Source organism: Platichthys flesus, chromosome 1 (assembly GCF_949316205.1).
Source record: "Platichthys flesus chromosome 1, fPlaFle2.1, whole genome shotgun sequence".
NCBI classification, from domain to species: domain Eukaryota; kingdom Metazoa; phylum Chordata; class Actinopteri; order Pleuronectiformes; family Pleuronectidae; genus Platichthys; species Platichthys flesus.
In genome coordinates, this window is record NC_084945.1 from 9,928,873 (window position 1) to 9,942,345 (window position 13,473).

At 40.2% G+C, this 13,473-nt stretch overlaps 1 protein-coding gene across 1 annotated transcript in view; it reads right to left on the minus strand.

Annotated features, from left to right (window-relative positions):
- gpc6a (glypican 6a) overlaps positions 1–13,473 on the minus strand; it is a 127,206-nt gene that overhangs the window by 82,393 nt on the left and 31,340 nt on the right. Inside the window, exon 2 of the mRNA XM_062381777.1 lies at positions 12,617–12,775. Coding sequence (XP_062237761.1) covers positions 12,617–12,775 — 159 coding nt within the window. The remainder of the gene's footprint in view (positions 1–12,616; positions 12,776–13,473) is intronic.

Below are 13,473 nucleotides of genomic sequence, written 5' to 3' on the forward strand. Positions count from 1 at the left end.
GATCAATAATCTGGAGCTGTGACATTGGAAAGCACCTTATCGCTGCTTGAGGATGGAATAAATTCTACTTCCACGAACACGACCGGACAAACGTCGGTGCTCGGATTGATTTGCAGCAAATGTAGAGCATCCGATTCTGAACAGGTGGAAGAGAACCTGAACATTTCTGCATGAATTGTCAAATCATGAGTTGGACATTATTAATCTAGAGCAATGCTAAATCATTGGTGCACTCTTTTAACCTTAATAAGTATTAAAGGACCAGTGTGTAGAATTTAGTGACATCTAGTGGTGAAGTGTCATGTTGCAGCTGAACACCCCTCAACTCACCCGCCCCTTCCAAACATGACAGAGAACCTGTGGTAGCTTTCAGTTGTCATAACAACTCAAAATGTGTTTGGGTTACTGAAAAAAAAGGGGCCTTTCGTAGAGAGACCGACAAATACAACAATTCGTACAATTTAGATGAAACACACTTGTGAAAACATCACTAGGATTATTTTATATTCAATTTCTTGCAAAAGATTCCTTTCACATAAATCTCACCCACATTTAATAAGCAATCTTCACCTTCAGTGTAAATACTGCATGGAACCCCTGTACTCTGCTCTTCATAAAATATTGCAGGATTTTATCTAATTACTGTAAAATAATTAAATATCATACCACGATCCTTCTCCTGCATATAGTTGCCTAGGGGCAGAACGCATTGGCCTTCCAATGACACTAAACCATTTTGCCAGGAAAGCAGAGATGTAATTAATTCCGAGTAGAACATTATAAAGCAGTTACCAACTTTACAACAGCGAGACTTGGCTCCGCACCGACACTCGGAGGCGGCGCTGCACTGCCTCTCCCGCGCTCAGTTAATTATATTGACACAAGCCACCTTTGCTGAGGGCATCTCGGTGTCTTTTAAGATCTGAGACAGTTCAGTGTTGAGAGCCACTGGAAAAGTCAATTAGCAAGGCTCCGAAAATCAAAGTGATTTCCTCCCGTGGACGATACTCGCACCTGTTGAATAGCGAGGAGCAAATTGGCTGCACACACCATTACATTGCTGTGACCCTGTGGATAAGCAGCTTTGTGTCAACCTGGCTGCTGGAGAGCCTCCCCCCGTGCAGGCTTCCATGCGGAGCCTTGGCAGACTAATCCATCCTGCAGTGTTTCTTCAGTTTGAATGCTGAGATTCTTTACTAAATTAAGTGTATTTTTTCCCAGTGCTACAAGCCATCGCCGTACACGACACAGTTGTGGTCATTTATTCACTCTCACTCTAGATATGTGGATGTTTTATCCTTTAACATTGCAGCTATAGCCAACACACACATTTGTATGCGAGACACGGCTACAATTAAATCAAGGCTTTCAAAGTAAACATGTGGAGAAGTTTTTGAGCGTTTCATGTTCTGAATGGAACAACATTGCACAATCAATACAGAAATATCAGAAGAAGCGTGTAAACGGCAGCGGGATCACATGGGATTCGTGTTCTGGTGCTTTGAAAAGTTACTTTTATAACTTAATTAAACAGTTGGTCAAGAATATTTTCGCTGTGGAGTTTGATACAATGCTGTGAAGACAATTAGCCAGAAACCCATTATGTGAAATTTCTGTTCAATCAGTTCTATTTTGGCTAATGTGATGGAATTTATTCATGGTTCAGACCAAATTATTAGTTTGATTAAAAGAAAAAGAAAGAAATACGTTTTAAGGTAATTTCTCAACTGCACCATTTAGCTGCACTAACCTGGAGATGAGCCATGAGTTTAACATGCACCTACACACACACACACACACACACTTTGTCCTAGTTTAACACATTATTGTAGCCTGGCTGGAAATGACGTCCTATAACTACATATTTTCCAACACTAACATTGCATACATGTTTTCCTCAGTTAGAAACAACATGGCTGCAACAAAAAGAGTTTCCAGTAAAATACTGTTTCACCGAACTGGTAATAAAAATAATATTTTCTAACTAATCAAGGTCACTTTATGCTGACTGCTGCCTCCTGTAACAACCTTAAAGATTCATGCAATATTACATTTTCGACAATTTCCCAAATGTACTGTATCTGTTTTCCTTACACGTCAATTTTAAGACATATCCTACAACATTTTACCAATTTTATATACAGACATGTGAGGAAGCAATATCCTGTCTGACAATGCCCACTAATGATTTGTAAATCCTTCACCTATAGATACACAAAACACAACAAGCCAATTCGAATGTGTTCATTTAGGATGTGTGTGTATGTTGAAAATAACAACACTTTGCAGCCCTGCTTCCATTAAGTTCACGCATACAACAACCATGCTGGACCTCACAAATGAATCACCTTCCTGTTGTGTTCATACAAATGTGAATCTGCTGAGCTGATTCCATGACCAATCTCATTATCTGGTTTTGAAACACATCACACTTCATCATAAAAAAAGTAATAGAATGAAGATACACCTGCAGGTTGTCACGTTGCAGGGAAACAAGCAGGAACAAAAAAGGGGTTTAATCAGCAATGCAAGAACAATCGCTGCCTCTCCATTTGTCCCACCTGATGGCAAATCCTTCCCGCCGCAATTTATATGTAAGGCACGACATGCCAATAACTCAGTGTCACATCTGAAGTGAGCGCTAAACTAAAAATTATGCCAACCTCACGGTCACCACATTCAGTCATTTTAAATGATGCATGGAAATCAAGAGGAGATGGAACAGTGGGGATCTGAGACTGAATCATATCAGCACCTTTGCAGGAGGCGAGGTAGCGTTCCTCATCCGTCTCGATAGGCGGCTCGATCTCAGCTGTGGCCTGAGCAAACCCAATATCCCCGGGACAGGATTTTTTTCTTTGTAAGTGAGTTTTCACAGTGTACGTGTTTCAATATCTGACACAAAGTTTAAATGTAATAAATGTATAGAAGAGAAGAATCACACTGCACCAGCATCGTATATATTTCCTCCATGTTGTTTTTTTTGCAACAGTGGCCGTTTGGAAAGTTGTGCCTCTTATAGCTTCTCCTTGAAGCTCACCGGTGGGACGGAGTTAACAGTGTCCAGACCGCACAGAGCCATCCATCCTGAAGTACAAAAGTGACACCGGACTGCGGCGGGTGCCAGATGATGGAGGCTGCCACCAGCTCTCAGCTGAAGCCCTGCCGGACAGACCCCATTCTCTCAGTCCGCTGAGAATTACCGTCTTCCTGACATTCACTTAGGATAACACAGGGACACCAAAACAGAGGTTATTTATTTATGAACACTTCCAGGAACTGCGTGTCCGCATGGTTTAAGGTTTCATTAGAAATGGACGTGCAACTGTCACTGAGGTTTCATCCTCATCACTGAACTGGAGGGGTTAAATCAATGCAAGCCCTGTCCTCACCAGGGTCCTGTCCTCACCAGGGTCCTGCCCCCACCAGGGTCCTGTCCTCACCAGGGTCCTGTCCTCACCAGGGTCCTGCCCCCACCAGGGTCCTGTCCTCACCAGGGTCCTGTCCTCACCAGGGTCCTGTCCTCACCAGGGTCCTGTCCTCACCAGGGTCCTGCCCCCACCAGGGTCCTGTCCTCACCAGGGTCCTGTCCTCACCAGGGTCCTGTCCTCACCAGTGTCCTGCCCTGAGTGTAATTTACTGTCATCTCCTGTGTATTAAAGGTCTCATGAATTCCTGAGTGTCTTGTCTGTCCTAAATTTGTGTTTCCAGGCCTAATGTGTTCTTTTCCAGGAAGTGGTTCAGCATAATGGTTTCTTCCATATTTTTTTATTTTTTCCCTCTCAATCACGGGTCTAAGTTTAGAGGCTGCACTTGGCTGTTTAAGTGAAGCCCCTTGAGAAAAGCTGTCCTGTATAAATCAAACTGAATTGACTGTTGTTTTTTCAGGGTTAAAGTTCTCATTTGATTTGGATCAAATTATTAACACATTTTACCGAGTCATATAACGCTCTAGGGTAAAGTCATATTTTTTATCTGACGTGGCAAAAGTCTCCCCAATGGCCAATTTAGAACTGAGCAGAGAGTAGTTTGTGATTTCTAGTGGCATCAGGGAACAGATTTTCTGAGAGGGCCTCCATTTTGTTTGTGTGACACAACAGACATTTATACAAATCGTGTCACTCTGTTTCTCAGATCTATAGGCGGTGGGAATAAAAATCCTTTAAGAACCATCAGGCACATTTAATACCAACCAGTATTTAACAGCTTTGCTTTATAGCATCCCGTTGCAAAGGGAAATCCACTTTGGCCACAACAAACATTTCACATTGCAAGACGATCACATGTGAATCAAACTCTATTGTAAACTTACAAAATCATATTTTAAAAAGACAGAAAACACATGTTTGCTTGTTGTGTAATGTCACTGTGGTTCTGATGCATGCATGAGGATGAGCTATAGTCAGGCTCACACATTATGTGCATTGATCAGCACTTTAAACACTGATTATCCAGGACAAGTAAAGTGACAGAGCAAAATTATTAGATTGTTGCTTTACATCTACATGATTTCTTTTGAGAAACAGAATCAGAAATACCTGATCAAAGGGGACATTTGGTTTTGTGACGGTCATTCCAACCAAGAATACAAATAGATACAAATCACATATTATAATTAATAGATTGCAGATGCATTTTGTGTTTTGTACTATAATACAAGAATACAGAATACTTTTGGGCAGCCTGTCGTGAAATGTTCAGACCAAATCCCCACATGATGAACATATTTTTTACTGTGGACTCTTCAGGAACTTGTCATGAAAGTCACTAGAGGCTCCACAGAGGATAAACCCTTTTGATTTCAATGATTCTTTGGCTTTAACAGTGGCTATCATTTCTGTTACTGCAGTTTATTAACTTGACTAATGAATATGGTGACCAATAAGAGCACCAACTTCACATTTATACCTCAGAAGATAGATCTTATCTTGTCTTATCTTATCAAGATAACAATGTTGTTAGGTAAACACCAGGCCAATGGGTCCTCTCAAATAACTTCCTGTAATTTAGCAAGTTTCTCCCAGATAGCAGCCAAACTTTACCCAGCGATTAATGTGGAAATAGGGCCAAAACTCATCAGAATCCTGCACTGTGCATCCAGTGTAACCTCCTTATTCAATTTATTCATAGTATAAATTATTAATGTCGACTATTTTATTATGCACAAAGGATAATGGGAATTACAAATCAGTCCACAAACTCAAGCACTCCAGTTGTGCATGGTGTAATTAAACGTGTAAAAGCTATAATTCAAGTTTGTAGAAGCCAAACAGACATAATTTGTTGCGCTGAGGATATTAAGGACGATCTCTCGACATGACGAGCGAACAAATCATTTACTTTCCCTAAAAGGATCACAAAGCTTGTCACGACAGAACAAGCTTCAATAACCATAGTTCGTAACTTCAGAGCTGAACTGGCATAAGTACAGTATAATGAGGACCGTCGAGATCCTGTTTTGATGTAACCATTTGATGTCAACTATGAATTGTGGGCAATTTTCTAAATTTGCCTTGGTAAGTTCTTCAGTGAATGTCCAACATTAATAATAAATGTAAAGACTCTGCGTTTTTGATGTCTGGGAAAGTTAAGAGAAAACCAGAGGTTCTATATATCTATACACAAGAAGGGAACCGGCTTTGGATGCACCGACTTTTAATTAAATATATTTGAAGACAGAATATGTTGTCTTGAAGCTATAGGCTTGAGTTTGATGGACCTCAACATTATTTCTGTTAACATCTTGTATTAAATATATGTACATCATTAAGCCTTCAAACCCCAACACACTGAGGAACTGAGGAAATAACAGTATAGTCTCCTCTTGTGAAGCAGAGAGGAAGGTTGGAGACACAGAGACGACGTCCAGAGGAAAAATAACAATCATCATTGGGTGGTTTCACTCAATCTGTGGAAACCAGCAGCTATTGGTCAAGCATTTGGTTTAAAAGCTATGAAAGTTTATCATATTTATTTCCCAGGAAACTGATTATTAGGGCGGTTTAAACAACATCTGCTGCAGTTATGAGCCCAAAGGTCGGCAGAGACAGCGAATTATCATGATCCATAGTCATGTTTAGTTGTAAAGCGATCTCTAGCAGCCGTGGTCATCATGATGGGAGCAAAGGAGGAGGTCAGGTTAAGTCGTCATTGAATTGGATGTTAGCAAAACCACAGGAAGTTGCTGTTAATTTCCCTTTTCAATCAGTCGTCATTTTATTATTCTATCAACCTGAGGGTACAGGGACAAACAACCTCTATGGCAGCTCATGGTTGGACTTGTTGCCGTTTACGATTAAATGTATATTTACAATATGCACCTTTGGCCGCAAAAGTTCTATCAATCCAAACAACAACAAAAGACGTATCGATAACATAGTGAAGCAGCACGGGCGTACAATGAGTAATTGTGATTCATTGCAAGTGACCAATACAAGCAGTGGAAGGAAGAAACAGCCAACTGGACAACTGGAAGTGTTTCTTTCCTCCATCGTACATAGTTTGCTATGGAATTTCTAGAGACAGGCAATGCCAGGGGTGAAGTGGATGGATGAGACACAGATCAAAGGCGACCAATGTCCCATTACCTTAAATAAAGTGTCTTTGATTTTTAACATTTTGTTTGTAAGTATTAAAGTCAAGAAAATATGTAGTAATTTCTTAACATTTGATGAAGAATTGTTACATATTAGATCTTTAACTTGAACGAATTGCAAATAGAGGGGATTTTATAATGGCTTCATTTGATGAATAGAGACTTTTCATTTGTTACAGATGCCCCAATTAAAAATATAAGCCTCATGTCCGGAAAATTTGCTTCATTGTTTGTCTAGGATTTCTTAGCAGTGTAAATTCATCTTTATTTAAAAGGCCCTAAGCACAAAGTTAACATGGTTATTTTGCATCACCCAATTGAATCTATGGAACAGCTCTCACAAAGCTGAAGCCGCAACACTTGGTTGATTGGATACAAAAGATCGAAAGCACTCGATGTTCCACAGACTACATAGAAGATAAAAGAGAAAGAGACAGAATTATTCCACTTCTTTGCCTTATGAGGTGAAAATGTGTTAAAATTGAAGGAAAATTACCATCCATTAGTCCATCAGACATAATGTTTGATGTATTAAGTCGGTGAGTTCATTGACTCTCATCTCTCCCCCTGCTGTTTCTAATGGGTTGGACAGTGAAGTGCACTGTTGACTGTGATTCATTACTCCCTGGTTTTGCATTTTGTTAATCTCTGTTGTTTAGAAGAGGGCAGAGTATCATGCACATGACCATATTTCAGGTCCCATTTCAGGCATTCAAAAAACGTGCTTGTTTTCCAAATTCTTCCCCTCGTTATCTGTGGTGCACAAACAACTTTAATGCACCAAACAATTATAAAAACTATTACAATATATTTTTGCCAGTTATAGAAAATGCCCTCTTTCTACGATGCCTCGCCTTCAGAAGAAAACAAGTGACAGATGGAGAATGAATCTGTGAGACTCTCGAATTCGAGCAGCGTTTCAGTTTACAGTCAGTCCACCAGGGGCTTGTGAATTTGCAGAGACCACAGATTAGAGACAATGGGGTGTTGTGTAGGAGTCGGTCTTGGTTTAAGTTGGGTGTGAATAAGGGATTGTTGAAGTGAATGAGGGGAGCTGCAGCTCTCGGCGTCGAGCGGAGAAGCTCTGTGGGGCAGGATCAAAGAAGTCAGTCAACCACGGCTGCTGCTCAATCCAGACTTTAGTCAACCAACCATACACACTAATCTCTCGCTGGGGTCTCATGAGAGGACGAGGAGAGAAACGACCGAAAAGAGCGTCTTCCTTGCAACTACAACAAATGACAAACAGAGAAGGGGGGAAAATGGAGAAATAAATGAGTTCCTCTTGAATTGAACAAGCAAACATATTTATAAAATCATATATACATTCAAATGTCAGGAAGTGGAGGAACTTTTCTTTCTTGCTGAAAGTTTAAGATTGGAGGTTACATTTCCCCTCTATCCATGATGCTGTGTAATATGTAATATGTAATAAATGTGTAATAATAAAAAAATGAGAATCTTCACATTCCTTGGAAAATTTTCGATCATTAGATCATTTATGAATTAAAGTAAGCTGAAACTTTATTTATCTGATGTCTATTGAATTGTTGATTCAATTATGATTAAGTTGATAAGCACAAGCAGGTTAATAAGTAGGTGAGGCAGTGAGTTCTTATCATTTACAACTGAATTATTTGATGTTGGTGTCATCATTTTTATATTCAATAGTATGTGTCAGGCAAAACATGTGCGAATCTTCAACATGGCTGAAATCCAATTCTTAATCAATCAATCAATCAAATTTTATTTGTATAGCCCATACAATTCACAAACCTTAACCATCCTCTTTTATACATCCCAACTTTCCTCTAGAGGAAACAACTGCTCCAGTAAAAATTTGAATTCAGTGTCTAATAAGTGATCGGCCTCACAAGCCACTTATCTTGTGGAGCTCTTGTGTTGGTGCGTTGTGGTTCAGCTTGTTGACCATTAGTTTGCCGGCTGCAGTACTTTCCTAACTCGCCCTTTGAGTCGTTCTCGCACCAAAATTTCACAAGCTTTGTTGTTCCACGTTTTATTTTGACAGGACAGTTCAAATATAGTTTTTTTTCTTAACTCAGCATTGACAAATGAAAAATCTATGAATAGACTTTTTCCTGCATCTTTAAGCCATTATCCAGTTTAAATCAACATTCTAACCAAGCAAAGAATTAAATAGATAATAATATCTATTTAATTCCCATAATTAATGGAGAAACCCTCAATTAAGAGAACCCCTTCTCTTTTGTCTGCCACGGTACGTTTGCCCTGTCAAACGCTGGTGACCTATTTAGTGTGTACCCCCCCACACTGCCCCATTGTCTGCTGGGATTTGCTCCAGCAAACCCCCCCGTGACCTTTACATGATACGCTGCAGAGATGATATAGTGATAATTGAAAAATAATTGGATTCCTAGGGGTAACTCATTGAAGGTTCGTCACATGGACACCAGTGATGGGATTGACTGATTCATTTTTTTAGCAAATCAGGTCTAAAATGTCAATTCCACGGTGATATGTTAAATATGTGACACAAAAGAATCTGAGAGATTAAAAAATAGGTATCAAGACGGTCTCAGTGGCCCCAAACCACAATGGACGAAGGTTCTATTCTCAAATCCCTTGACTGAGCATGAGGCCCCAATTTATCACAGTTCATCCACTGCAATTAATCTTTAACAGGTGGGATGCAACCTCCCTCGTCCCCTCTCTCTACTGGAGGAAACCGATGCTTTCAAGGACTAATAGAAAAACTGTTGGGAGTGTGTGTGTGTGTGTGTGTGTGTGTGTGTGTGTTACCATACTGAGCCAAAGAAATGCAGGAGTGGAAAGCTGGTTGTGAGTTTTCTTTTCTCAACCTTTCTGCATGAACAGGGCTGGAATATAACAAGGCTCTGAGTCTCTCTGGGAGAACGGGGGGAGAACGGGGGGGGGGGGGGGGGGGGGGGGGGGATTCCGCAGCCACACGATTGGACATTCAGAATCGTCCAAACCTTAATTCCAGTGTGCAACAGTCATTTATGGCTTCAGGATTGCTCAATAATGCATCAAAACCCACAGGCCTCAGAGGGAAGCACTCAGTAATCAAAAAGTAAGTTAAGGTTTTCATAATAGGGCCCTATAAATAACTGGAGACAGAAATGAGGGCATGTAAAATTGATGAGGGATGATTCAAACCTCAGGAGGTGGAGGGAACCTGATGTTGGAGAGGGAATGAGATGCTGAGTGGCCTGGCGTTATGGGAATGTGTGGAAGATGGCGTGTGCATGATTTGTGTCACAGTTATAACTATATAACTGGACAGATATATGGGCAGTGCTCCACAGGCTTTGTCTGTGAAATAGTACTACTGATGTGGGAATACACTCCAGCATTAAAAGTATTTCAATTTAAATTTCAAACAATTGGATATGAATGAGAAGTCAGTCAATTGAACGTTATACAGAAGTCGAAGTAGTAAGTACACACTTATTGACTTATTGATTTAATCAAATATTTTTTAAAATGTCAAAAGAAACGCCAAATATTTGCAATGTTAAAGAAGAAAATAATTTTTTTAAATTCCTGGATTTCCCCCCCTCGTCTTGTTCCAGAGCCACACCAACATGTAATAGGTTCTCTCTTCACTGATACCACATCCTTCCTTCAAGTTTCAAAGAAATATTTTAAGTAGATTATGTGTAATGGTGCTAACTAATAGACAAACAAACAAACACGCCTGTGAAAACATAACCTCCTTGGCAGAGGTAAAAAGGGCTGAACCCTTTAATGTTCTAATGAAAGATTCTTTCTACTCCTGTGTGTCACATCTGTTTCCTCAGAAAAGACTTTTAAACATCTTTATTAGATGGAATTAATACCACGACCTAAGGTTCAGAAACTATGCGTTTTCAGAAATTCTCTAGAACTATAAACTAAAGCTGAATTAAAAAGCTTGAACAGATATTGCTCGGTTAAAAGTGAAAAATAGGTCAAACAACAGTAAAGAGATACTTTTACTATACTCATAGATAAGGTCTGTTTCAGCAACATTAAGATATTGATGCTTATGGTGACCTAAATGTTGATTTAATATATATGACACCCTGAATTAACAACTACTCAATCTGTTGTATATTACATTTAATCTAAAAATACCACAAATTCTGGTTCCGCAATAACTATATTTAGAAGTAAGATTAATGCTTTGACACAAGTTCGAGTTTAAGGTGTGAAATGAGGCATTTGAAGCTGACGCCATGTGCTAGCAGATGATGCATTACACACGCTGGGGTTGTGGGAACTAAAGAAACCTGAGGGTTGTGCAGCAGTGTTACAGAATGAAGCTTTTCCACCTCACTAACTCTGGTGCAGTACAAACGCAGACGGCAGAAATCAAACCGACAACAAACCGACGACAGTTTGGACTCGTTAACCTGAAGGAGAAATCATACAGACCCGATTTTTTGACGTTCAAGTTAAAGAGAGAATCAGTGCACTTTGCCATCCTCAGTGTGTAACAACAGAACCAGTGAAAAGGATTTGATTGTGTTTATTTCAGATCTTAACGACTGGATTTCTACTGATCTTGCATCTGTAACAGTGCGATCACAGAACGCACACGTTGACCTACATGTGACTAACAATGTGTCTGTCTCTTTTTGGGGAAGTTTAGCGTGTGAGTCTCTGTTGAAGTCGGTCACAGACAGACAGACAGAATTATCTGGAATTTATTAGTTTAATTCCTTGCAAAGATAATTCATATTTAACTAAGTATTTCCAACATGTTATAGATGGAAAATATTTCTTTATAGTAACGAAACAAACTAGTCGCACTAGCAAATTAAAAATATCTCTGTCTGTTTGTCCTTCGATTTCAACAATGTCTCATTCGATCCACTTCAAACTTGTACTTCTGAGGACCTTGGGAATTGCAGTGTCAAAAGTTATGCTTTTTTAATTCCAGTAATAACTATGTTTTAACAAGAGGCAATTTTCACATATCCACATATATCCACAAACTCACACATATACACACAAACACAGTTTTGGTCCAGACACTTCAGCAGACAATTTTCAGGTTGTATGTAAAAAAAATATTCTGAAGATTCATCAGTGTCTCTTTCACACTGAAGGAGCTGCAGTCCTTCTCCCGCCTGCTCGCAGATAGCTCTCGTGCAGAAGCAGCCACGTCTGAGTGAAAAGGTCTCGGCTGCAATTACCTCATCGTTGTTTGCTTTCTAAAGCAGCACCTACCACAAATTTGGTATTTACTGTCAAAGATTGATAAACACCTGACACTTGTTATTTACTAAAGTTGAACCTCGTTCTCGTTAACATCTCAAACAGCCACAGGCCCGACACGGACAGTGTAAGAGGCCGAAGCCGCTGTAGCACCTTGATATCATACTGTGCTCCGTGGGAGATATCCTCACAGCGGTGCAGTGCACTGACTGTGTTTCCACAGACTGTCAGGTCGGCATTCCAGCAAACAGAAGGCCAAGAACATTTTTCAGCACAGAGCTACAACGGTGCAGTTTTGTTCTGTCAGTATCTGAGTCAATTCACAGAAGCTGCTTTAGGAGGAGATACACAAAGAGACGACACACCGAGCGCTGCACTGTCAACCAGTAAAATAATAGATAGTGAGACCAAACTGTGGGTAAAGAAAACAAAGGAATGTATTTAAAGGGTAGGAGACATCCATTCGTGCGTTATCTATGCTGATTATCCTTAGAGGGTCTCTGGGGGAGCTGGAGCCAGGGGACATTGGGCCAGAGGTGGGGGACACCTTGGTCAGGTAGCCAATGAATCCAAATAGAGACAAACAACCAATAACCCAAATTGGAGTCTCTTATAAACCTAATCCCAAATTATTGGACTGTGGGAGGAAGCTTGAGTACTCGGAGAACCCCCCCACCAAGACACAGCTAAACCAATCTAGCCACATATAAATAATGACAATCATAGTAATCCCTAATCGAAGCATCAGTTTCCTGCTGCTTCTCTCAAGTACATTCACTCTGACCCATCAACATCAGACACTCGACTGTAGCTTACCGTCAAACTTTTTGTGCCTGGAGACAAACGTCGTCCTTATTTGGTGGCTGCTCACGTCCACCAAGTTCTCGAACTCCTGTTTGCTCTGCTGGTTGAGTTTGTCCTCCATCTCGGACGTGCAGCAGGTGTATCCCTGAGGACAGACACGCAGGTGCTCACCTGAGGGAAACAGAGAGGGAGAGTTTAACACACATCACTGCCACAGGATTCAGGTTTTTTTTATTTTTCCTTTTTTTTTCAAGGGGCTTAGCCAAGACTTTGATCAAAACCGCCCTCCCTGTGATTGTGGGGACTTTTCATCACAGAAGTTACCAAAGAGGGACAGGCCGTACCAAATGCAGGAGGGTAATATTTTACAGAAGCCTGCTATCGTGTGAGACAGAGAGACGCCTTGATAAGGCAGCACAAACACCTGATGCTAAAAAAAAATGTATACCACACTCCAAAGCACTGCAACAACAGCAACTAGGCCACTGTACATTATCATAATTCATCAAATGAAAGGCCGTTTAGAGTCCATAGTGTGTCATGTGCCATTATATTAAATGGATGTGAGTTTGAGAACCTCTGTGAATTTAATATGTTTAAACTCCAGCAGCTTGGGTTTAAACATCAAAAACATCAGCAACCACATAGTGATAAGTGTCTTACTGTGATAAAGATAATTCACGGAGCCTTGGACTCTTGACTCTTTATGAATGAAGTGGCATTGAAGCCTCTATTCAAAGATTAAAGTGTAAAGAAATGTGAGAGATGTTTCAGGTGAATACATGTTTGTGTTTTGAAGCGTTATCCATCCAAGGTGAGTGGAGTGATTCAAAATCCCTTTAGTAAGAGTCTTCTATAGAACACTTCAC